Here is a 26,719-nt window from a genome sequence, read left to right on the forward strand (position 1 = left end):
CGATGCCGTCACATCAATTTTATAGAATTTTGTAAAGGTATGTACCGACGACCAGGTGGCCGCCTTACATACCTGGACCACTGACGCCTGATGGCGAAAGGCCCAGGAAGTACTGAGCGCTCGAGTGGAGTGCGCCCTAACAGGGAACGGAAGAACTCTGACCCTTAATAGAATAAGCCTGTACCACCGTTTGCCTAATCCATTTGGCAATGGTCGCGGCAGATGCAGGCAAACCCTTTCTGGGGCCATCCGTGATCACAAAAAGTGAATCCGTCTTACGGAAAGATTCCGTAGCTTTCAGGTATACCCTGATTGCCCGAACCACATCTAAGGAATGCAACGCATGTTCCCGATGATGCTTGGGCTGAGGACACAAGGAAGGTAGTACAATATCTTCATTCAGATGAAAATCTGAAACCACCTTAGGAAGAAAAGATGGCTTAGGATGAAGTACTACCTTATCCCTATGAATCACTAGGTATGGGGACTGGCATGATAATGCAGCCAGTTCTGACACCCTGCGAGCAGAAGTAATAGCCACCAAGAAGGCCACCTTCTGGGATAAAGTAAGCAAGGGAATCTCCCTGATGTTTTCAAAGGGAGGTTTCTGTAGAACCGACAAAACCAAATTAAGATCCCAGGGCGGTAAGGGCGCGCGGACTGGAGGAGCCAGGTGCCGCACCCCCTGGATGAAATTCCGCACCAAGGACTTGGTAGCTAAAGGTTTCTGAAAGAAGATTGCTAATGCTGAAACTTGACCCTTGATGGTGCTCAAGGCTAGCTTCTGCTCAACCCCTTGTTGCAAAAAGGGCCAATATTCGAGTCACCGAATAGGTACGTGGAGGAAATCCTAAAGATTCGCACCACGCAATACGAGTCTTCCATGTGTGATAATAGACTTTGCTGGAAGTCGCTTTCCTTGCTTTAATAAGGGTAGGAATGACTGAAGTAGACAAACCTCTGTCCTTCAGTACTTGGGTCTCAATGGCCAGGCCATTAAACCCAGCGACTGTAAAGCATGATGGTAAATTGGTCCTTGAGACCACAGACACTCCCTGAGACGAAGTTCCCACGGAACGTCTACGACTAGCATGTCCAAGTCGGCCAGGCCGGCTTGAGGAGGCCAGCCTAGAATTTCTAGGACCACTGGCGCTGATAGAATCTGAACCAGGCGTCCCTAGAGGTATCTGGCCCCGACCATCCGAGAAAGTCTGGTCGTTTTCTGTTCCCACACATTTATCAGATACCTGATTGTTATCAGGAAGGGTGATCTTTTCTGGTTGAACCTCAGGGACCGAAGTCACCCGACTAGAGGCTACTTGGCCTATCTGGTCAACCAGATCCGATTCCTGTGAGGTATAGGGACTAATCTTAGGAAAAGGTAAAGGAAAAGATCTATTCAGGGAACGGTAACTACCGCTTCCTGTAGTACTTAAATGTTGGAAGGGAAGAATCGCACCGGTAGTAGTGGTTGATGCTCGATCTAATGTCCTGAATACCGGTGAAAACGTCCCCCCACCCTGAAACCGGGTGGGGGCGCACCTTCAGGCTGTGTACTCCTTTGCTTCGGGTTTGGCTGGGTTGGTCCTCTGCTTGTCCGACCAGCCCTTCTTGAACCCTCCTGGAGGAGTCTTGCCTTTCCCGCTAGTACCAGCCGGGCGCCCTTTATGGGCGGTAAAGAAAGGTCCTCGCTTGTTGCGAGGTCCCTTAGCTTTAGCAGCCTGTGGCAAAAAAGTGCTCTTGCCCCCAGTGGCATCCTTAATGATTTCATCTAGGTTGGCCCCAAATAGACGATTCCCCTGAAAAGGGAGATTAGTCAAGGTCTTTTTGGAACCTAGGTCAGCTGACCAGCATTTTAACCACAGCACACGTCTGAGGATCACCGCTGACATAGATGCATGCCCTAATAAGGGAGTAGTGTCCAAGGCTGCGTCACAGATAAACTGTAGCCCTTGTATAATCTGTTCCATCAAATCAGATGTCTCCTGGGGAATATCTTTTCCCCTAAGGTCTTGGCGTACCATTTTCGCCCATTCCGTAAGTGTCTGGGAAACTAGACCAATAACAATTACTGGTCTAAATGCTGACCCTATCAGAGAGAAGATGGTGCGGGACTCTGCTTCCATCTTTCGATCCACCGGATCCTTAAAGGACGAAGTGTCCTCCACTGGGATAAACGTGGCTTTATTCAGCCTGGAAATAGGTGGATCCACCACTGGTGGTACCGTCCATTTCTTAATGATGGATTCCTCAAACGGATAGCGTCTAGCAATACGCTTGGAAATAGTAAAGGTACGTTTAGAATGCTCCCATTCTCCTTTAATCTGATTACCGAAACATTTAGGTACAGGAAAAACCTTCACCGTTTTGATGGGCTTATTAGTACCAAAAGGAATCTCTGTTTCAGTTGCCTCTGCCGGTAAAGCCTCAAGTTTTAAGGTTTCCTGCACTGCCACAACTAGTGCGTCCACCAATGCTTCTTCCTGAATTATAGCAGGAGAAGAAGCGTCCTCCTCAATGTCTGAGGGGGCTTTACCTGGGATAACAGCCCTTGCAGAGGAACCTGCAACTGCAGTGACCATCTCTGAATCTGAGTCAGAGGTGTCAGATAGTATAGGGGTAGGCGGGGGTCGCTTCCTTGACCCCCGTCCCTGACAGGCCGCCTCCACCCGAGCCACCATAGACTCCAAAATTGCTGTAAATGACTCTACACTGTGCACCGGCGGGTCCCGTGGCCCCCTCGAGGGAAACAGGTGGGGGAATATGTGTGGCAGGGTCCATGATAATTCCAGTCACTTCCTGGATAATATAATTCAAAAATAAAAAAACTTTTTTTTTTTTTTTTTTCAGACCCCCAGCGCCACAAAAAGCCCCTTAGTGTTACCTGCTAGGGATCCCTATCGATCGAGAGAGAGAGAGAGAGAGACCCCCAGGCTCACCACTTGATGCTCAGAGTTTAACTGCAACAGGTTACAGCGCTGTCTTGACAAACAGGAAGTCTTTTGGCTGGCTGCCCAGGAAGAAAGGAGGCGGCTCCGCCCCTCTGCACGCCTTCCGGCGCCTCCCCTAGCTCCACGAGGTGTTTGGATCACCTCAAACATGGCCGCCCCCATGCTGGAGACACGAGGCTACGCCAAAATGGCGGCTCGTGCGATCCAGCAAAAAAAATGGCGGCGGCCTGTACTGAATAGCGGTGTGCTGCAGGGCACACAACACTCTCTCTGCATGGGGATTTGGCGTGGTTGGCGGTACCGGCCCTGGCGGACCGCATGGCCATTCGGGAGGCCTGCTAATAGCTGGAGATCTGATTAGGAAGGCAGTCTACATGTCCGTGGCTTCTGACTGGTAGGTAGCTTATTCTTATCACCGTAAGATTCCCAGAATACCACAGATTATAATCTTTTTAACATGTATACAATTAGATTGTTAGCTCCCAAACCAAGCCTCCTGGCTTTTTGCACATAAAATCACACTCAAAGTAGGAGGATCTGTGTCATTTATAGGATAGAGAGGGACTCTATCTTACCATACAGAGAGGGGCCCGCGTTCACCACAAGACCCGTCAGGGGAAAAGGGGGAACATACTACTCACCATACCGGAACCAGGCGGGCACCAACTCCTGACAGTACCCCTCTCCACCGGGGCGGGAGGGCTGTCGACCGATATGGACGCCGTGACTCATGGTCTTTGGCGTTTCAGCGAGACGTTTAACTCGCGGGGTCAGTCCTTTAATGGGACTTTGTCGCGGCCGACCCAGCGCGGAGCTTTGCCTGCACGCGCTCGTAGGCTGAACTGGGGTGACCACCGGATCTCAACATCCAGCCCGTCGCCCAGTTCAGCTTTCTTGCTTGAAGATCTCACAGGAACACTGGAGAAAAAAAGCTGTCTAAAAAATCCTTTAAGAAAAAAATCTTGCCAGGACCTAAGATCCCAGCAAGGTATCTAGGTCCTTACTCCTAACTAGACAGAAAATAACTGATTTGCTGAGGCAGAGAGAGAGAGGATATACCCTCTGGGACTGCCCCTAGGGTGTGGCCAGAGCTTTTTAATTTCCTGTCTAGTCCTGCTCCTGTGGAGGCAACATAACCCGAAGGTGGTGCATCACCGAGGACTACGTCTGTCAATGAGCGCTAGAGAAATAACAATATTTTTCACATTTTTTTATATGAAATTCCCCCCAAAAAAATGCAAAAATCAAAATTTTTTAACATTTTCGGCCAATTTGTTTTATGCTACCTATGTTTGGTAAAAAAAAAAAAAAAAAATCGCAAAAAGCGTATTTTGATTGGTTTGCGCAAAAGTTATCGCGTTTACTAACAAAGGGAAAGATTGTCATTTTTGTTGTTTTTTTGTAACGCGTAATGGCGGCGATCTGCGATTTTTTTTGCGGTACTGCGACATTGCGGCGGACAGATCGGACCCTTGACTGACATTTTTGACACTTTTGGGGTTACCAGTGACATTTCTACAGTAATCAGTGCTATATATATGCACGGTTACTGTAAAAATACACTGGTAGTGAAGGGGTTAACTTTATTTGGGAGGGAGGGGCTGTGTGTGTCCCTAGGGGCGTGCTTTCTACTGTGATTGGCTGTGGCTTCAGCTGTAAGGACACTGATCAACGGATCTACATAGTAGATCCATGTGATCAGTGTCTTTGCAGCGAGGAGAATGACAGGCAGCTTGTTTACACAAGCTGCCTGACATTCTCCCTCTCCCCCGCCGATCGCCGAGTGGCCGGCAGACATCGGGTCCGCTGGTCACACGCGCGGGGGGGGTCCGTGACCACGCGGGGGCGCGCGCTCGCTCCCTAGACCCTCACAAGCAAGCAACGTAGCCCTACGTTAGTTTGCCTGTGAGGGGCTGACCGCCGACGTAGATAGTCGTGCGGCGGTCGGCAAGTGGTTAAGGGTTGCCTAAAGGGTCAGTTCACATTTACCAAAAAACTGCCTGTGCAGGTAAGCTGAGCCCATGCCTCAAAAAAAAAATGTGCAGCTCTGACTAAAGTTGAATTATGCCCTTGCTATAGGTGTAAGCCATTTACAAACCTCATGAAGCCTGACTGGAAAGCTCCCAGGATCATTTTGCTAGGACATTGCTAAGAAAGGCCCAGCAGTTACTGTTTACCTGCCATCAGAGGAGTGAGCTTGTTCTCTAAACCACCCTCACATGCACTCCTCCTTGATGCAGTAGCTCCGAGCTCAGCATTTAGGAGCTCATGCCTACAATGGTGGGAGGTGAGCAGTAATGACTAAGCCTCTCTTAGCTACATCCTAGGAGTTTTTCCAGTCAGATTTCATGAGGTACATAAATGTTCTACGCCTATAGCAAGGGAATAATTCAACTTTAGTCAGCGCTGCATAATTTTCTTTAACTACAGATACCCCTTACCTGCATAGGCAGTTTTTTGGTAAAGGTGAATTAACCCTTTAAAAAGGCATGTTTACACCATACAGTCAAATGCGTTTTAAGCGAAGTATGAAAGTATACGCAAGAAAAAGGAACGCATGTCAATGAGCTTAGTTGACACCACTGCAGTGCTTTCATGTGTGTTTAAAAGCAACTTGGAAAATAAATACCAAAAATGTATTATAAACACATACACACATGTGAATCTGCAAATTGAACAAAAGGGGCCATGAAAGCAGTGTTTTGTTTGTGTAGTGCCAGCGTCCAGTGATCACTGTCACACATGAATCATTTAGGGCTGTGTCTGTGCTGGTCTCCCAGCATCTTCACTGTGTTTGCGGCTATTCGTACAAGCAGGTAAAGGACCAGCCACACTTTGGAGGCACATTCATATGCAAACATTAGCACATTGGGTATGCACAGGCAGCTGGACATAGCCAATGGTTGCAGGCACATGGAAAAATAGGATTTTTGACTTACCGTAAAATCCATTTCTCTAAAGTTCATTGATAGAGACAGAGCCTTAGCTTCTTGACCACTGGGTTATACTGCCCCCACCAGAGGCAGGACACTAGGCAGGAAAAAGCTTGACTACGCCTATAGGGCAGTCCCAGGGGGTATACTCCCACTCAGTTATAGGCACTCAGTTTTGTTACAAGCAGTGTCAGAAGAAAGCCAACTCCACAGACGGGTCGGTGCTGTCTGCTGTCTCCATCAAACATTAGAGAAATGGATTTAACGGTCAATGAACATTAGAGAAATGGATTTTACGGTAAGGCAAAAATCCCATTTTCTCTCTCGTACATTGAAGGACACAGCTCCTTATCTACTTGACCATTGGGACATCCCAAAGCAGTGTCAAACATCAGGGGTGGGAACAGCAAAAAAAAAATTCACAAGGCTAAACTGTAGCCAACTAGGTAACGTGGAACTCAACAATAAACTGAAGCTCACCTGAAAAAAAAAATACACCCTCAAAGAGGACCAGGTCCTCTAAACAGCAGCCTGCAAAACCTTGCGGCCAAAAGAAGCATCCGCAGATGCCAACACATCCACCTTAAATAACTTTGTGAAAGTGTGCACAGACGACCAGGTGGCCTTCTTGCAAACCTGCAGCATTGACACCTGATGATGGAAGGCCAAGGAGGCACTAAGTGCCTGAGTAGAGTGTGCCTTAACAGGGAAAGGAGGCACCTGACCCCTAATTGAATAGGCCTGAATCACTGTGTCTGATCCAAGTACACCAAGTACACATCTAGGGAATGCAAGACAATTTCCTTAGGATGTTTACGGACACAGAAAAGGCAACACAATGGCTTCATTTTTTTTTTTTTATAACTTTTTATTATTTTTTTCAATAGTATACAAATAAAAAAACGTGAAAACATAACATCCATCACATCCTACTAACAACAATGCACAAGAAAAAAAAAAAAAAATGTATAAAGAAACCCTGGCGGAGTGGTATTACAAAACGTTTATCGCTTTCTTCTTATTTCACCAAGTCGTATCACCATAACTCACACCCATCAGGCTAAGAATATTACATGTCAGATCAGGTCAAGTTGCAGTTTACCTTAAATTTTTTCCAGACATCCCATATTTTATATCCTTTATCTATCCGCCCATTAGAGATACAAGTAAGATCCTCCATAAGTGCTATAGAATCTAAGTGCACTATTTGGGCAACAACGAGAACCTCCACAAACGGGAATAGTTTTGCAGGTTGAGGCCACTGACAATTTTCGCTGCTCCTCTTTTCCGTTTTTTACTAGATTTTCATTTGGCTAGGGACAGTGTCCCTACTGATAGCATGAGGCAATATCTGGACCTTATAGAGTTTGCACAGGCAGCCCAATTCCTCCAGGAGTGCACATCAATACATGCCATTGCCAGAAGGTTTGCCGTGTCTCCCTGCACAGTCTCAAGAGCATGGAGGAGATTCCAGGAGACAGGCAGTTACTCTAGGAGGGCTGGACAGGGTCGTAGAAGGTCCTTAACCCACCAGGACGGGTATCTGCTCCTTTGTGCAAGGAGGAACAGGATTAGCACTGCCAGAGCCCTACAAAATGACCTTAGGCCGGCCACTGGTGTAAATGTCTGACGAAACCAAACAATCAGAAACAGACTTCATGAGGGTGGCCTGGCGTCCTCTAGTGGGCCCTGAGCTCATTGCCCAGGCACCATGAGCTCGATTGGCATCTGCCATTGAACATTAGAATTGACCGGTCTACCACTGGCGCCCTGTGAAAGGGTCTGGAGAAGTCATGGAGAAGGTTATGCTGCCTGTAACATCGCTCTGCATTACCAGTTTGGTGTTGGTGGTGGATCAGTGATGGTCTGGGGAGGCATATCTACAGGCTAGACAATGGCACCCTGACTGCCATTAGGTATTGGGATGACATCTTTGGACCCATTGTCAGACCCTACGCTTCTGCAGTGGGTCCTGGGTTCCCCCTAGTGCATGTGGCAAGAAGATGCAGCCAGTTCCTGGGAGGATGAAGGAATTGATACCATCGAATGGTCCCCATGCTCGCCTGACCCAAATCCAATAGAACACCCCTGGGACATTATGTTTTGGTCCATCCAATGCTGCCAGGTTGCACCTCAGTCTGTTCAGGAGCTCAGCGATGCCCTAGGCCAGATATGGGAAGAAATTCCCCACGGCACCATCCGTCATTAGGAGCATGCCTGGATGTTGTCAGGCATGCATACAAGCACATGGGGGGGCGCATACAAACTACCAAGTACCATTTTGAGTTGCGTTGCAATGAAATTTCAGCAAAAATGGACTAACCTGTTGAATCATTTTTTCACTTTGATTTTTGGCGTGTCCCTAAATTCAGCCTTCTGTAGGGTTGAGAATTTTCAATTCCATCAAACGATTTGGTCTACTTTTGTTCTCAACACATTACCCAGTCTATATCAGCATAGATATCCAGCATGATATTTTTCCCCATTGAGATCTGATGTGCTTTCAAAGTATTCCTTTAATTTTTTTGAGCAGTTTATATTAACTGTGTATAAAGCATTTTCACTTAAGCTCAGCTTTAAAGCCAACATAATATAAATGTGAACTAACTTTAAAGCCTATTTCTAGGTTTCCTGTGGCATGGTAGCCATTCAGCTCATAACTTCAGCTTGTTCATTTAAGCATAAAAATGAAGGCAGATTGGTTTCTATGCAGAACTGCACCAGATTTTGCACTTTGCACAGTTTTGGTAAATCAACTCCATAGAGTCTTCCTGTTTTTGAAACCTCCAACAGAGGTTCAGCTACATATGGTGTACAGTGCTGGGTTACAGCTGTTGGAGACTTCCTGTCCCACACCCAGAACAATGCAAAGTTGGTCTGAGATGCACTGAAACATCCATAAGAAGCTTTGTATTCTGTTAATGAATACAAAGCTTCCTCTGATTTGCCAAGTCAGAGGGACAGGCTGATGTCACACTCTCCCAATCAGTATTTACAGAATACAAAGCTGCCTATAAATGGTTGAGTGCCGCTCAGACTGACTCTGCATTATCCTGGGTGTGAGACTGGGAGTCTCTTGCTCACAAGCTGGAAACCAGCACTGTGTACTGTATATAGCTGAAGCAACATGCAGTACATACAGTGCTTAGGGACAGTGCAGCAATTAGCAAAGGAAAGAGTTAGTTTGAACCAGCTTGGGGCAAACAAACTAAAGACACAAAAAACATGGAAATTGGCGTTTAAATTAGGTAGTTCACTTTATATTACGATGGCCTTTAAAAGAGAAGTATGAGGTTTCATTTTTTTCCCCGTTTACACTTACCTAGGTGGATGCACCAATGGTTCGATGCTGCGCCTCTACACCGAGAACTGATGGCTTGGTTCTCAAAGCTCTCTGCTCTGCCCCCTCCTCGCTCATTGGAGCGCTCGGCTGTGGAGGAGCAGCCAGCTCAGGCTCTCAGTAGCTCACTGAGAGGTTGAGCCAGGTGTTGGTACAGGCACCTGGAGAATCCCTACTCCTTGGTCGTGATGATGCAGTGCCTGGACCAACATCTGTGATCACAAGAGTGCAGAACGAACTGCACTCTTGTGATCCATAGGAGATATACAGCCAAACGAGCTTTGGCTGTACATCTCCTTTAAAGCTGAAGTTAAATTACATGTATTTTGGCATTACCCACTCATGCATAATTTCTGAAAACAGGGGTGAGGCATTTTCAAAATGACCTATATTCATCTCTGAGATATTCCTATGGCCTCTCTCCTTCACCTTACACTTCTAACCGCAAACAGATAATAGGGATGCACCGAAATGAAAATTCTGGGCCGAAACCGAAAATGCAGGATGCCCTTGGCCGAAAGTGACTTTTTCCCCCCAATTTTTTTTTAAAATAGATAGAACAGGGGCATACACCAAAAACAGGTAGCGACGTACACCTGTCGCTGCCACCCTGTCGCAGTATATGTACTGTGATGGGTTGGCAAGAGGTTAATTTAATTACCAATGGTATTTGTATTATGCAGCATGAGGGGGTTAATGTATTGCCACTGCTGGTCACTCATCTATTAGTGACCGACCAGTGGCAGTTAATTAACCCCTTTGTGCTGCATTAGTGCAACCAGTATCAGTGTTAATTAACACTGGTTGCACTGATACTGGTTGCACTAATGCAGCACAAAGGGGTTAACTGCCACTGGTCGGTCACTAATGCATCAGTGACCAGCAGTGACAATACATTAACCCCTCATGCTGCATAATACTAATACCAATGGTAAGCTCGCCTCAGCTTCCACCCCCCCCCCCCACTGCCTCAGCGTCCCCGTCCCCCAACTGCCTCAGCGTCCCTCCCCATCCCAACGATTCAATCTCCTTACTGTCACTCTGCTGAGTGCTCCTCCGGTGTCCTTCATTCAAAAGAAGCGCCTCTGGCCAGCGGCCCGCCTCCCGGTGATGTCACTACTACGATCTGTGTATGAATGAAGTGACACACCGGGCGGGAGGGCGGGTGAGCGGCCGCTAATAGATATAACTAGGTGAGCCTTCACTCCACTGTCAGCGGGACTGTGTGTGAATGAACTGACCTGACACCAGGCGGGGGGGGGGGCGGGGGGAGCGTCCGCTAATAACTATAACTATGTGAGCGCTTCACCTCCCTGTCAGCAGAGATACATGCCTGATAGGGAAGTGAAGGCTCACAGTTACAGCTATTAGCGGCCGCTCGCCCCGCCCTCCCGCCCGGTGTCAGGTCAGTTCATTTACACACAGTCCCGCTGACATTGAAATGAAGGCTCACATAGTTATATCTATTAGCGGCCGCTCGCCTGCCCTCCCGCCCGGTATGACACTTCATTCATACACACATCGTAGTAGTAGGGACGTCATTGAGAGGCGGGCTGCCGGCCAGAGGCGGGACTTTTAAAACCTGCGATGCACCCTCCTCCTTCCTCACGGTGGCAATTAATTTCGGCATTGTTAACCCATTATCGGGCGAAATGGGATAGGCTCATTTTCGGCCGATAATTTTGGTGGCCGAAATTTCGGTGCATCCCTAGATAAACATTTACTCTTTTTTTTTTTTTTTTTAAAGCCTGTGGTGTGTGAACACACTCAGACTATCACCCGGTGCATAAAAAAGTCCACATACGCAAATGTGATAGACACAAAAAGTGCACAGGGTTTGCGAATGGTCCACCTCCGAGGAAAACGGACCCTTACCTTGATACCCCGGGGAGCAAGACTCCTGACAGGGACTGAGGTACTCACTGGTTAACCTGGCCGAAACCAGGCAAACCCCGTTCTCTGGGAGGACTGCCGAAACAGCCCAGTACTAGGTGGGGCTCCCCCGAAGTGAGACCCAATGAGAGGGAGAACTAAAGGCAGAAGGCCATATCCACCCCCTCCCAAGACGTTCAAGGCAGGCCCGAGGACCCACACCCCACTAATCATGTGAAAAAGTGAGATAGTTATGCTTCCAAATGGGAAAGGGACCTACACCTCTCCTTGGAAGACTGACTGGATCCAAATTTGGCAAGCCACTAAATCGGCTTCCCCAAATATTGTAGCCTTGGAGACAAATTACAAAGTCCTTACCAGATGGTACTTGGTCCCAGCCAGAGTCTCCAAGTATGTGCCACAATACTCACCTCGTTGCTTTCGTGGTTGCGAGTCTCTAGGTACCCATGCACACATTTGGTGGGAATGCCCCACGGTCCGTACCTTTTGGTCCGAAGTGTATCGGGTTTTATCTACAATCTTCCACACACCCCTTACCCCCGATCCTGCTTCTGCGCTCCTGAACCGCAAGCCACCTGACCTCACACATCGCCAATTTAAACTTTTCCTGTATGTCACCACAGCTGCCAAACAGACCATAGCGAAGGCCTGGAAAACTTCCTCCCTTTGTTTCCTGACCATGAAAAATAGAGTCACTCAAGCTATGATCCATGCTAAAACTGAAGCTATCCTGCTGGATAAACGTATACCTTACGAAAAGCTCTGGAAACCATGGATTGACAACTGTCTTCCGATAGGCTTTGATGAATCTCTTGTACTAGCTTGACCTGTGGTTACCGACTCCCTGATGGCTTTGTCGATCTGAACCACATCAGTGGCCCGGGACTCCCTCCGGGCACCCTTCCTCTCCCGCATAACCCCCCCCCCCCCGTCCTTCTTGCCCCCCTTACTCCCTTCTTTTTCTCCCCCCCCCCCTTGTTGCCTCGAGTTGGCCGCTACCTAATTTGTTTCCCTATTGTGGCTGGACCACAAACTTTTGCTGCACTACGGCCTCCCTTTTTGCCCTACCCCCAGCCGCCCCTGTGCACTGTGTTTATCCCTTGTACCTGTATTCCGGGCGCCCAGCTTGCCCCTTTCCTATTCCTTAACCTGATTGTTATGCTACTACTTGCTGTTCATGATGTCATTTTGACGTGTATTCATCTGTTATGCACCACTGTTACCTATTGGTATTGTTTTGTACTACATTCCTTCTGCCTTAATAAAAACCGTTTGAACAGAAAAAGTGAGATAGTGCAGAGTGACAAACTACAAAGAAAACACACAAACAAAAAAAAAGTGGGGAAAGGGAAGTGGAGAACTGCTTAGTGTCAAGGTGCGAGACCATGACAGGCCCATCGGCCAGGAATAAAAAATTCCTCGGGTCCCGGCCAAAAGGCCGTCCCTAGAGGCAGGTGTGAAAAAAGTGTAGGTGCAGTGACCAAAGTGCCAAAAAACTCAAGATGAGCTCCCCCACCTGTGAGAATTAGGGCACCCCTGGGCTGCCACCTCAGGGGCGCGTACACCATGGGCTTTTTCCAGGTCCCGGCCTTTGGCCAGACCAGTGCAGCCCCATTCCTACCAGGAAGTATCAGAATTTTGACAGCTTAGGGAGAGCCTGCCTTCGACTGGGGACAAGCCTTTTTCAAGGCCAGATTCAACTCAGGAGGAAAAGGCCCTCCCACCACCATTCCTTATGTTTACTCTTGATACATCTACTGAATGCCGCCAAATTGTGTATTCCTTTATACTGGAAGCAGATGATATCCTCTACCCTTAGTCAAGGGTTTTCCAGAGTTAATGTGACTTCTTGGCCATCTCGAATCACAGAGAGATCAACTTCAACAGATGTGGTTTTACTGGCTTGAATTTACTGGTTCCCCTGAATACAGCGTTTTGGTGGCAAGTCCTTGAAGGTTTTCTCTTCTCTCTTAAGACCCTGCATTCACTCCAGCTTCCGCTTTCAGCCTGTAAACCCCACCATCCCCCATCTACCCCAATTCCCCCCTTTGTTTTCTGTCCTCTCAGTACTGCCCTCATCCCCCTGGGGTTCCTATTAGTGATCGACCAAGCTGATATATCGAGGGCCGATCTGCACTTTCCCCGATATATCGGAATTGGCCACCAAGGTGACCGATATTGCCGATATTTTGGGGAAAGTGCTTGTACCAGGAGTGATGCCTGCAGCTAGAGGCATCACCCCGGTACCAGCGTCCATAGCCGACGGTTGGCTGTCTTGTAATGACAACCGATGCGGCTGAGAAGCTGCTCGGCTGTCATTACAAGGAGCGGGAGGGGATGCCCCCCCTCTCCTGCTGCTCCCCCGGGTCTCCCGTCCCACCGGGAGACCCGGGCAACCAGCCTGCATGGCCGCCGAAGACCCGATCAAAGCCGCATTCGGCTCTGACAGGTTATCCATGTAAAAACCCGAAAGCGATGTCATGATCCGGGTACTCAGCGCCAGATTAAAAAAAATTACAGCATTCAAAACAGCCAAACTTGGCGTTTTGAATGCTTTGAAAGTGCAGAGGAGAGGTTTGGGGTCTTTTAGACCCCCAGATCCCTCCACAAGAGTACCTGTCAAGTTATAAAAATAAAAAATAAAAATTTTTTAAATGTACGAAAATATCAGCCAGTATAGATATGCATTGGCCAAAATATTGGTATTGGAAACGAAAAACCGATATCGGTCGATCACTAGTTCCTATGAAGGTCCCTCCAGAGAGTTTTAAAATGAACCTACTTGCCTTTGCTACTATATCTTATGAATTATGCGTGAGATGTGTTACTTTAGTTGAGCCAAACATGTATCTAGATCACATTTTGTAATTGCTATATAGAACCTTGGGAACTCAACTGCTCATGTTCCCAGTTAGAGTGGGGAGACATTCAGCAAGACTTTGACGACATGATATTCAAATGGTTTATCGTTCTCGGATACCTTGTTTTGTCTTGGTTCTGTATCAAGCTAGGATTATACCTGTAATGCCATTTTCTTTTGGTTCTGTTTTTTAATCACAATTTTGAAAAATAAAGAATTAATAAAAAAAATAAAAATAAATAATAAAGCCACATTACGTAAAAAATATCAAATCTATGTTACAGAATAACGGTCATGGCTCTCAGATTGTCACTAGTACAAGCAGCCTGCAGCAGGTGATTTAGAGCCATATTTACATGCCTGGCATTTATAAGCACATGATCATGCCTCCCTAATCCTGTTCATCAACATATGCCACAATCTATGCCACATCTCAGTTGTGACTCCTGTTCTGACAAAATCAGATAAAAACGTGATGATCCTCATCTCACTGTGCCCATATAAGAGACACAGAAACTTGGGTTACACACAGTTTTCACAATTTGGCCAGTGTGCGGCTGAGCTAACACTTAACAGCAAAACTTTGCTTCAAGGCCTCCTCTGCGCATCTGTCCAACAGGACATTTTGACACCATGACTCAGTGCAGTAATTTAGGATACAGGTAAACATGGTACTTAAATTCCAAGTTCTGTGTCATTGCCTGATCTGTTGATTAGATAATGGCTCTAATGTTGAGTAGACCTCTTAGGTCTGCGATAGTTGGGCAGATATAAAGATCTGTGTTATCACAACAGGTAATGACCTACATTGCTACAAGTAAACAGTTCTGCATTAATAAACGTGTGCAGTCGTGAAAAAAAAAAAAAAATTACCAATTTTACCCCTGTTTAACTAGGCTGCTGCTCTCTAAAGTCTAATTCTTTTTGAGTATAGAAAATTTGTTAAGACTATACTTCTGGCAGTATCAAGCAGAAAGGTAAAGAACAAAACCTAAGCATTACACTTGGTTTTTACTTCATCTTATTGAAAAAAACAAAAATTCAAAAGAAGGCCAAAAGCCTCAAACTCGTAAACTGGTCACAAAAAGCAATCAAAAAGGTAAGAGTCAATCTCACACTGCATATTAAATCAAATATTTACTTTAGATTTGGACAAGATGAACCTAATAAAATCCTGAATGATTCTGAAAAAAGACCAATAGAGATTATATTGGAAAGGATCAGTGCGGGCTGACTCCCATTATCGAAATAAAAAAAAAAAAAAAAAAAAAAAACCCTGTATCTACAACCTGACTTTTCCTTTCAATATTATGCCAATTGTAAAGTATTACATATACATGGGACATCTTCAGCTATCAATGATATAAAAGCATATAAATATAAAAGTAGTCTTGAGTATCCATCATGTGACAACAATTCTATGACTCAGCCACCATATATTCAGCACCTAAGGTCCCTCCCAACATGTTTTGTGTGCACGAACGTCCTCAAAAGGTTATGCTCCCACAGAGGTGGCCATCTTATGAGCTTTTCTATTGTAGCACCTTAATGGTACAGTGATACTCTATATTGGAATGAGTGGAGGCATAGTGCACCATTCAAAAATGTGGCGATTATGACATGCGTACACAGTGTACTTCTGGAGAGTGGATATATGGTGGTGGAGTCAAAGCACTGTTGATTCTCTCATGGGGGATACTCAAGACTACCTTTATATTACCGTATATACTTGAGTATAAGCCGACCCAAATATAAGCCGAGGCCCCTAATTCTACCACAAAAAAGTGGGAAAACTGATTGACTCGAGTATAAGCCTAGGGTGGGAAATGCAGCAGCTACCGGACCCAACTGGACCACCACGAGACACAAAACAGGGGCTGTGGGCATGGTACAGGAGATGGCACAGATCATGGTAAAGGCATGGCACAGGTCATGGTAAAGGCATGGAACAGGTCACGGTAAAGGCATGGCACAGGTGACAGGAACAGGCATGGCACAGTAGGAACAGGCATGGCACAGTAGGAACAGGCATGGCACAGTAGGAACAGGCATGGCACAGTAGGAACAGGCATGGCACAGTAGGAACAGGCATGGCACAGTAGGAACAGGCATGGCACAGTAGATGCAGTACTGCGGGCATGGTACAGGAGAATGTCCTGTACCATGCCCGCAGCACTGCATGAGGAAATGCAGGGGCTGCGGAGGAGTCTCACTTGTCGGTGAGGCGCCTTAGATTTAAAAAGTTGGAGCCACCCGGCGCCAACGCCGCCGATGCTCGGGAAAGCCCGTACGTGTTCGGCTATTCCCAGGCATGCGGCGTATGCGCGGTAACATGTTGGCGCCGGGCCGCGCCATTTTTAAAAAGTGAGCCAGTGACTCAATTTTAAGCCGAGGGGGGTTTTTTCAGCATGAAAAAACATGCTGAAAAACTCAGCTTATACTCGAGTATATACGGTATATGCATTTATCATTGAGTTTGTGGTGTGGTGGGTGGTGTAATAGTAGCATCCTTTTCATCACATGGTGGATTATTCTCATTCTGGAGGATCTTCAAAACTAAACTTTTGGATAGACTTTTCAGTCAGGATACTGTACATTTGCATTTTTGACAGACTATTTGTTAGTTTAACTTATTGTACAATTAAAGGAATGCACTTTGTCGGGCGATCAGAATGTGCAGAATTTAGCAATCAAGTTCCATTCCTATCAGGATGTTGAACGGCAGGTGTGTTTACAGCAAACAGGTGCATTGGGGTGTCATTCAGAGTACATGGCACTGTACATCTATAATGTTGTGGTTCACAGTTAACACCTCATATTTCACCCATCAACAAGTGTGAAGGGAGTCAATATTAAAAAGGTAGTGCACACTTTTGAAACATTAAGATTAGAAACTCTATTCTGATTTTAGTCACCCTTACATGTAATTCCAGGGTTAGGTGGAGATGGTTTCTGTTGAGCCGTGTATGCTGGTCCCATAGTTTTGCATCAGAAAACTTAGACAAGTCACATAGCGAGCCTACTGGTGACCTGGTAGAATGCCTCCGTACAATTCCATTCCCTGTATAAGAAAAAAAAAAAAATGGATGAGGATCATTTCAACTGAATCAAGAAAAAGAAAAGCAAATATCCTCATCAACTAAGCAATGCATATTGCAAAATATAAACCCATTTCAGATGGCTTGGAAATTGTTAAAAACTTCAATGCATCATTCCACGTTTACCTCATCTGGCTCGTTTGCCTAAATTATCGCATTTGGTAAATTAAGTCCAATGCATATATTATACATGAGAATATATTATATATATATATATATATATATATATATATATATATATATAAAACATACATACACAACCTGTTCAAAAAATATTCAAGGAATACTTCTTAAAGCAGAGTTCCACCCAAAAGTGGAACTTCCGATTTAAGTGCTCCTGACCCACCTGACATGCCCCATTTGGCATATGGGGCATGTCTTTTTTTTTTTTTTTGGGGGGGGGGGGCTACCTAGATATGACAGGTACCTGCTACCACTTCCGCTTGGGCTGCCTAGGCGGCTCGAGCGGAAGTTTTCCTCTTCCCCCTCCCTCCCTGCAATCTTCTGGGACACGTCACAGGTCCCGGAAGATTGTCCGGCCACAAAGGAAGTGCAGTGCGATTCGCATATGCGCACCCGGCTGTGAAGCCGCAAGCTGTTACAGCTGGGTGCCCACACTTGTGATGCTGGAACCGCGGGGAGCAAAAGGAGAGAACCAAAGCTCCCACAAGCCACATGGCTGGACCGTGGGATTTTTATGCAAAAAAAAAAAAAATCAGGCCAACTTTAGACTTTAGTGTTTTGGTTTTTTTTTTTAAATATTCATCTAATATTTTTAGGGGTTCTAAGTAATTTTCTAGCAAAAAAAAAGGATTTTTAGATGTAGGAGAGAAGTGTCAGAATTAGCCTGGGTGGCAAGTGGTTATAAACCTCAGACATGAGATATGAAAAAGCATACCCCTCTATAGTGTGTACTTGTCTCAATTAAAAGCACGTGAAAGCAAGTGTCTTTTCTGGCTGCTGCTTTCTTCCTCTATCGGCATGAATCGCTTCTGACAAGTTTTCCTGACACCAAGGAAAAAATAGAGATGGGGGAGGGACCTCCAGCAGATTGAAAGCCTTACATCTGTTCCTTGTATGCTATGTGAAGGGAGGTGTGTCTCTTCCCTTCAATTAGCTCTCTCCTCATTGAGCTCTGCAGAGTGCAACCTTCGCTCTCTGCTCTTTTCTGAACTCCCAGACAAGCTTATACATTCAGAACTTTGAATGGACGTAGAGAACACTGCAGATGCATACAACTTTTGTGGTAGGTTGTTTCATCTCTATCACCTGACCTGGTGAGAGGAGCTCCATATCTCATAGGCTGTCCTGGAAGACTCATGGGCTAAGACCCCTGTCTCCATGTACTTGGCTTTCAACCGTACATCAAAGCCAGCGAAGCAGGATAGAAGGCGGGACCCTTAGGAAGGTGGTATGAATGCTACAGCAAGGTCCATAGAGTATGCCAGGAGTCTTACCAAGTCCGAATGCCACATCCTCCTGTTCCAATTTGACGCAAAAAGAATTTCCAGAATGCCTTCCATCCTTATTCTTCAAAGCAAAGGACGAGGAAACATTTTGATGCCGGGGGGGGGGGGGCAGGGGGGGGGGGGGACTACACAGATTACACAGAGTGACTGGACTGGACCCTGACTGTCAGTCTGAATCGCCATGAGCTCCAGGACATTGTTAATGATCCAGGCTTCCTCTGACGACCAGGCCTCCTGAACAGACAGGAAATCCAGGACGACTCTTCAGCGTGACACACTGGAGTCCCTAGACAGTACCTTCTACAGCCACAGGGAACAAAAGGATTTCCCCAACTCCAGCACCAGGCTGCATAGCCACCAGTCCAAGGATAACTTGGTTTTAGTGTTCAGACATGTGGGGCATTTCAAGAAGAGGCCCCTTTGTCCCCCTGCTGTCATTACATTGGTTTTAAAGAGAGTGACTTTTGTTGAGAAACACAACTTCTGGGTGATCAATATTCTGTACATTGCAAGGCTATCAAACTTTGTTTCAAATTCCTACTTGTTCCTGCTTTGAAGATAAAAATGGATTTTTGTAAAATCTTACCGTAAAATCCTTTTCTCTTAGCTCATTGACAGACGTAGTCCTCGGTGATACAGCACCTTCGGGTTATGTTGCCTCCACAGGAGCAGGACTAGACAGGAAATTAAAATGCTCTGGCCACACCCTAGGGGCAGTCCCAGAGGGTATATCCTCTCTCTCTCTGCCTCAGCAAATCAGTTATGTCAAAAAGCAGTCTTTAGAAATTTTAACCCAACCCAACTCCAAAACAGAGGGGCGGGGACTACGTCTGTCAATGAGCTAAGAGAAAAGGATTTTACGGTAAGATTTTACAAAAATCCATTTTTCTCTATCGCTCATTGACAGACGTAGTCCTCGGTGATACAGCACCTTCGGGACGTCCCAGAGCAGTATCACAAATGAGGGGTGGGAAAATGGAAATCAAATCCCAATCTAGAAGGCCCAACCGGTGCCAACTAGAAGTTTACAATGCTCATCCTAATGATGAGACTCAACAAAAAAGAAATTTTTCAAACAGAAAAAAAAACTCTCGAGGTAGACCACCGGTCTCCTCAAATTGCGGCCTGCAAAACCTTGCGGCCAAATGAGGCATCCGCCGATGCCGTCACATCAATTTTATAGAATTTTGTAAAGGTATGTACCGACGACCAGGTGGCCGCCTTACATACCTGGACCACTGACGCCTGATGGCGAAAGGCCCAGGAAGTACTGAGTGCTCGAGTGGAGTGCGCCCTAACAGGGAACGGAGGACTCTGACCCTTAATAGAATAAGCCTGTACCACCGTCTGTCTAATCCATTTGGCAATGGTCGCGGCAGATGCAGGCAAACCCTTTCTGGGGCCATCCGTGATCACAAAAAGTGAATCCGTCTTACGGAATGATTCCGTAGCTTTCAGGTATACTCTGATTGCCCGAACCACATCCAAGGAATGCAACGCATGTTCCCGATGATGCTTGGGCTGAGGACACAAGGAAGGTAGTACAATATCTTCATTCAGATGAAAATCTGAAACCACCTTAGGAAGAAAGGATGGCTTAGGATGAAGTACTACCTTATCCCTATGAATCACTAGGTATGGGGACTGGCATGATAATGCAGCCAGTTCTGACACCCTGCGAGCAGAAGTGATAGCCACCAAGAAGGCCACCTTCTGGGATAAAGTAAGCAAGGAAATCTCCCTGATGTTTTCAAAGGGAGGTTTCTGCAGAACCGACAAAACCAAATTAAGATCCCAGGGCGGTAAGGGCGCGCGGACTGGTGGAGCCAGGTGCCGCACCCCCTGGATGAAATTCCGCACCAAGGACTTGGTAGCTAAAGGTTTCTGAAAGAAGATTGCTAATGCTGAAACTTGACCCTTGATGGTGCTCAAGGCTAGCTTCTGCTCAACCCCTTGTTGCAAAAAAAAAACAATATTCGAGTCACCGAATAGGTACGTGGAGGAAATCCTAAAGATTCGCACCACGCAATATAAGTCTTCCATGTGTGATAATAGACCTTGCTGGAAGTCGCTTTCCTTGCTTTAATAAGGGTAGGAATGACTGAAGCTGACAAACCTCTGTCCTTCAGTACTTGGGTCTCAATGGCCAGGCCATTAAAACCAGCGACTGTAAAGCACGATGGTAAATTGGTCCTTGAGACCACAAACACTCCCTGAGACGAAGTTCCCACGGAACGTATGCGACTAGCCTGTCCAAGTCGGCCAGGCCGGCTTGACGAGGCCAGCCTAGAATTTCTAGGACCACTGGTGCTGACTGGATCTGAACCAGGCGTCCCTAGAGCTATCTGGCCCCGACCATCCGAGAAAGTCTGGTCGTTTTCTGTTCCCACACATTTATCAGATACCTGATTGCTATCAGGAAGGGTGATCTTTTCTGGTTGAACCTCAGGGACCGAAGTCACCCGGCTAGAGGCTTCTTGGTCTGTCTGGTCAACCAGATCCGATTCCTGTGGGGAATTGAGACTAATCTTAGGAAAAGGTAAAGGAAAAGATCTATTCAGGGAACGGTGACTACCGCTCCCTGTAGTACTTAAATGTTGGAAGGGAAGAATCGCACCGGTAGTAGTAGTTGATGCTCGATCTAATGTCCTGAATACCGGTGAAAACGTCCCCCCACCATCAAACCGGGTGGGGGCGCACCTTCAGGATGTGTACTCCTTTGCTTCGGGTTTGGCTGAGTTGGTCCTCTGTTTGTCCGACCAGCCTTTCTTGAACCCTCCTGGAGGAGTCTTGCCTTTCCCGCTTGTTCCAGCCGGGCGTGCGAACCCTTTATGGGCGGTAAAGAAAGGTCCTCGCTTGTTGCGAGGTCCCTTAGCTTTAGCAGCTTGTGGCAAAAAAGTTCTCTTGCCCCCAGTGGCATCCTTAATGATTTCATCTAGGGTGGCCCCAAATAGACGATTCCCCTGAAAGGGGAGATTCGTCAAGGTCTTTTTGGAACCTAGGTCAGCTGACCAGCATTTTAACCACAGCACACGTCTGAGGATTACCGCTGACATAGATGCATGCCCTAATAGGGGAGTAGTGTCCAAGGCTGCGTCACAGATAAACTGTAGCCCTTGTATAATCTGTTCCATCAAATCAGATGTTTCCTGGGGAATATCTTTTCCCCTAAGGTCTTGGCGTACCAATCTCGCCCATTCCGTAAGTGTCTGGGAAACTAGACCAATAACAATTACTGGTCTAAATGCTGACCCTATCAGAGAGAAGATGGTGCGGGACTCTGCTTCCATCTTTCGATCCACCGGATCCTTAAAGGACGAAGTGTCCTCCACTGGGATAACCGTGGCTTTATTCAGCCTGGAAGTAGGTGGATCCACCACTGGTGGTACCGTCCATTTCTTAATGATGGATTCCTCAAACGGATAGCGTCTAGCAATACGCTTGGAAATAGTAAAGGTACGTTTAGAATGCTCCCATTCTCCTTTAATCTTATTACCAAAACACTTGGGTACAGGAAAAACCTTCACCGTTTTGATGGGCTTGTTAGTACCAAAAGGAATCTCTGTATCAGTTGCTTCTGCCGGTAAAACCTCAAGTTTTAAGGTTTCCTGCACTGCCACAACTAGTGCGTCCACCAATGCTTCTTCCTGAATTATAGCGGGAGAAGAAACGTCCTCCTCACTGTCTGAGGGATCTTTACCTGAGGTAACAGCCCTTGCAGAGGGACCTGCAACTGCAGTGACCATCTCTGAATCTGAGTCAGAAGTGTCAGATAATATAGGGGTAGGCGGGGGTCGCTTCCTTGACCCTCGTCCCTGACAGGCCGCCTCCACCCGAGCCACCATTGACTCCAAAATTGCTGTAAATGCCTCTACACTCTGTGCACCGGCGGGTCCCGTGGGAAACAGGTGGGGGAATTTGTGTGGCAGGGTCCATGATTATTCCAGTAACTTCCCGGATAATACAATTCAAAAATAAAAAAAAACTTTTTTTTTTTTTTTTTTCACAGACCCCCAGCACCACAAAAGCCCCTTAGTGTTACCTGCTAGGGATCCCTATCGATCGAGAGAGAGAGAGAGAGAGAGATGGACCCCCAGGCTCACCACTTGATGCTCAGAGTTTAACTGCAATAGGTTACAGCGCTGTCTTGACAAACAGGAAGTCTTTTGGCTGGCTGCCCAGGAAGAAAGGAGGCGGCTCCGCCCCTCTGCACGCCTTCCGGCGCCTCCCCTAGCTCCACGAGGTGTTTGGATCACCTCAAACATGGCCGCCCCCATGCTGGAGACACGAGGCTACGCCAAAATGGCGGCTCGTGCAATCCAGCAAAAAAAATGGCGGCGGCCTGTACCGAATAGCGGTGTGCTGCAGGGCACACAACACTATCTCTGCATGGGGATTTTTGGCGTGGTTGGCGGTACCGGCCCTGGCGGACCTTCTGGCCGTTCGGAAGGCCTGCTATAGCTGGAGATTTGACTAGGAAGGCAGTCTACATGTCCGTGGCTTCTGACTGGTAGGTACCTTATTCTTATCACAGTAAGATTCCCAGACTGCCACTGATTACAATCTTTTAAACATGTATACAATTAGATTGTTAGCTCCCAAACCAAGCCTCCTGGCTTTTTTGCACATAAAATCACACTCAAAGTAGGGGGATCTGTGCCATGTTATAGGATAGAGGGGGACTATCTTACCATACAGAGAGGGGCCCGCGTTCACCACAAGACCCGTCAGGGGGAAAAGGGGGAACATACTACTCACCATACCGGAACCAGGCGGGCACCAACTCCTGACAGTACCCCTCTCCACCGGGGCGGGAGGGCTGTCGACCAATACGGACGCCGTGACTCATGGTCTTTGGCGTTTCAGCGAGACGTTTAACTCGCGGGGTCAGTCCCTTAATGGGACTTTGTCGCGGCCGACCCAGCGCGGAGCTATGGCCTGCACGCGCTCGTAGGCTGAACTGGGGTGACCACCGGATCTCAACATCCAGCCCGTCGCCCAGTTCAGCTTTCTTGCTTGAAGATCTCACAGGAACACTGGAGAAAAAAGCTGTCTAAAAAATCTTTTTAAGAAAAAAATCTTGCCAGGACCGAAGATCCCAGCAAGGTATCTAGGTCCTTACTCCTAACTAGACAGAAAATAACTGATTTGCTGAGGCAGAGAGAGAGAGGATATACCCTCTGGGACTGCCCCTAGGGTGTGGCCAGAGCATTTTAATTTCCTGTCTAGTCCTGCTCCTGTGGAGGCAACATAACCCGAAGGTGCTGTATCACCGAGGACTACGTCTGTCAATGAGCGATAGAGAAAACTGTGTTCTGTGTCTTTTGGATATTGATTCTAAATAGGAGTGACTTTTTTCGTTATTGATCAGCTGATGCATTTGCAGTACTCGGAGGAAACTGGCAGGGTTTGCATTATTTTAAAAGTGATTAGCCCTTTAGGAGAAGATCACCAAAACTAAAATTTGTGTTGCAGAAGATGCCTTCAATTTGACTTGCATCTTTATGCAGACTTCCTGGAAAACCAGTCAGCCAGTCACATAAGCATGAAATTGCATTCCTGGGGACGTTTTGAATTCTAGAGAAAATTACAGTGCTGCAGATTGAAGGGACGAGATTTTTTTAATACCATTAAGTTACAATATGGCTTGTGTCGCAATTGTATTTGCTATATTTTATACATTTTTCCCACAAAAGTGGAGTTACCCTTTAATGAATCTGAGCTTATGGAACTGCCTCGAAAGATGCTACTATCAACTTCAGCACAACTCCAGTATCATGGACGGGGGGTCAAAGGAAACCTGTAGGTTTACAATGGCATCCATTTTGTTTACTGCCTCCATTTTAGATGTGTAATAGTTTCTAGTTTAACTTCCTAATTTTTGTGCAATTTCTCTGTAAACGGATACTCCTATGAGACACCTTGAGTTATTCTAGTTTCTGTTTTGCGTAGGATATGAATGTAATATTTAATTGATTATTCTAATTTTTAAGAAACGCCTATGTCTTGTACTGTATATTACCATTGCGCCGTAATAAACCTTTGAAAAATTGGATTTTTGTAAGATCTTACCGTAAAATCCTTTTCTCTTAGCTCATTGACAGACGTAGTCCTCTTTGATTCTCATCAATAGGGTTATGCTGCCTCCACAGGAGTAGGACTAGGCAGAAAGAAAAACGTTCTGGCTCCACCCTAGGGGCAGTCCCAGAGGGTATATCCTCCCTCTCTCTGCTACAGGATGTCAGTTATGTCACAAAGCAGTGTCAGAGAATTTAACCCAACCCAACTCAATGATAGAGGGGCGGGTACTACGTCTGTCAATGAGCTAAGAGAAAAGGATTTTACGGTAAGATCTTACAAAAATCCAATTTTCTGTCGCTCATTGACAGACGTAGTCCTCTTTGATTCTCATCAATAGGGACGTCCCAAAGCAGTGCCACAAATGAGGGGTGGGATTGACAGAAATCAAAATCCAATCTAGAAGGCCCAACCGGAGCCAACCAGAAGTATCAAAGGACTCATCGAGCAAACAGATGAGACCTACCCAACAAACCCTCGAGGTAGACCAACAGTCTCCTCAAACAGCGGCCTGCAGGAACCTTGCGGCCAGAAGAGGCATCTGACGATGCCCTCCCATAAACCTTATACAATCTTGTAAAGGTATGAACCGACGACTAGGTAGTCGCCTTGAAAACCTGAACCACTGACGCCTGATGGCGGAAGGTCCAGGAAACTCTAAGCGCCTGAGTAGAATGCGCCTTAGCAGGGAACGGGGGATCCCGACCCTTAGATAGAATAAGCCTATACCACCGTCTGTCTGATCCATCTAAAGATGGTCGCGGCAGAAACAGGCAACCCCTTCTTAGGGCCATCCGTGATCACAAACAGTGAATCCGTCTTACAAAATGAATCCGTAGTATTCAAATATATCCTGATCGCCCGAACTACATCCAAGGAATGCAACGCAATTCTCGAGGATGATAGGGCTTAGGACATAGGAAAGACAATACAATGTCCTCATTCAAATGAAGCTTTGAAGCCACCTTAGGAAGGAAGGATGGATTCGGATGAAGAACAACCTTATCCCTATGAACCACCAGATCTGGGGAACAACAGGATAATGCAGCCAGTTCTGACACCCTGCGTGCAGAAGTGATAGCCACCAAGAAGGCCACCTTCTGGGATAAAGTAAGCAAGGGAATCTCCCTGATATTTTCAAAGGGAGGTGTCTGAACCGACAGCACCAAATTAAGATCTCAGGATGGTAACGGCGCGCGCACTGGCGGAGCCAGGTGTCGCACCCCCTGGATGAAATTCCGCACCAAGGAATGAGTAGCCAAAAACTTCTGAAAGAAGATAGCTAATGCTGAAAACAGACCCTTGATAACACTCAAGGCCAGCTTCTGCTTAACTCCCTGTTGCAGAAAAAAACAATATTCGGGCCACCGAATAAGAACGTGGAGGGAACCCAAGGGATTCACACCACGCAATATAAGACTTCCATGTATGATGATAAATCTTTCTGGAATTCGCTTTCCTTGCTTTAACTAGAGCAGGAATATCTGAAGCTGACAATCCCTTGTCCTTCAGCACCTGGGTCTCAATAGCCAGGCCGTTAAAGCCAGCGATCGTAAAGCAGGAAGGAAGATCGGTCCCTGCGAAAGCAGATCCTCCCCAAGAGGAAGTCGCCAAGGAACGTCTGCGACCAGCCTGACCAGGTCGGCGTACTAGACCCGACTAGGCCAGTCCTGATCTACCAGGATAACTGAGATTCCCTCCACCTCTATCCTGCGAAGAAGCTTCTGCAGTAACTTGAGAGGAGGGAAGGCATACAGTAGCTGATCCTGCCCCCCCGGGGCGATCAGCATGTCTGCGGTGTCTGCTAGAGGATCGTGGGAGCGAGCCACAAACCTCCGCACTTTCCTGTTGAGCTGAGATGCCAACAGCTCCCATTCGGGGTGCCCCAACGGAGGCACAGTTGGTGGAATATCCCTGGATGAAGAGATCATTCCCCTTGATCCAGAATCTGACGGCTGAGATAATCTGCCTGCCAATTCACCCCCGGAATGAATACCGCAGAGAGCTGGAACAATCATTCCGCCCAACGAAGAATGCTGGCCACTTCTATGGCCGCCAGGACACTCCTGGTGCCCCTTAGCTGATTGACATAAGCTA

At 46.8% G+C, this 26,719-nt stretch overlaps 1 protein-coding gene across 1 annotated transcript in view; it reads right to left on the bottom strand.

Annotated features, from left to right (window-relative positions):
• LOC309569437 (formin-like) overlaps positions 1-26,719 on the bottom strand; it is a 673,199-nt gene that overhangs the window by 560,403 nt on the left and 86,077 nt on the right. Inside the window, exon 3 of the mRNA XM_082275263.1 lies at positions 16,899-17,038. Within this exon, the coding sequence (XP_082131389.1) occupies positions 16,899-17,038 (140 nt within the window). The remainder of the gene's footprint in view (positions 1-16,898; positions 17,039-26,719) is intronic.

The sequence above is a fragment of the Pelophylax lessonae genome (assembly GCF_965119305.1).
Source record: "Pelophylax lessonae genome assembly, chromosome: 13".
In the NCBI taxonomy this organism is placed as follows: Eukaryota; Metazoa; Chordata; class Amphibia; order Anura; family Ranidae; genus Pelophylax; species Pelophylax lessonae.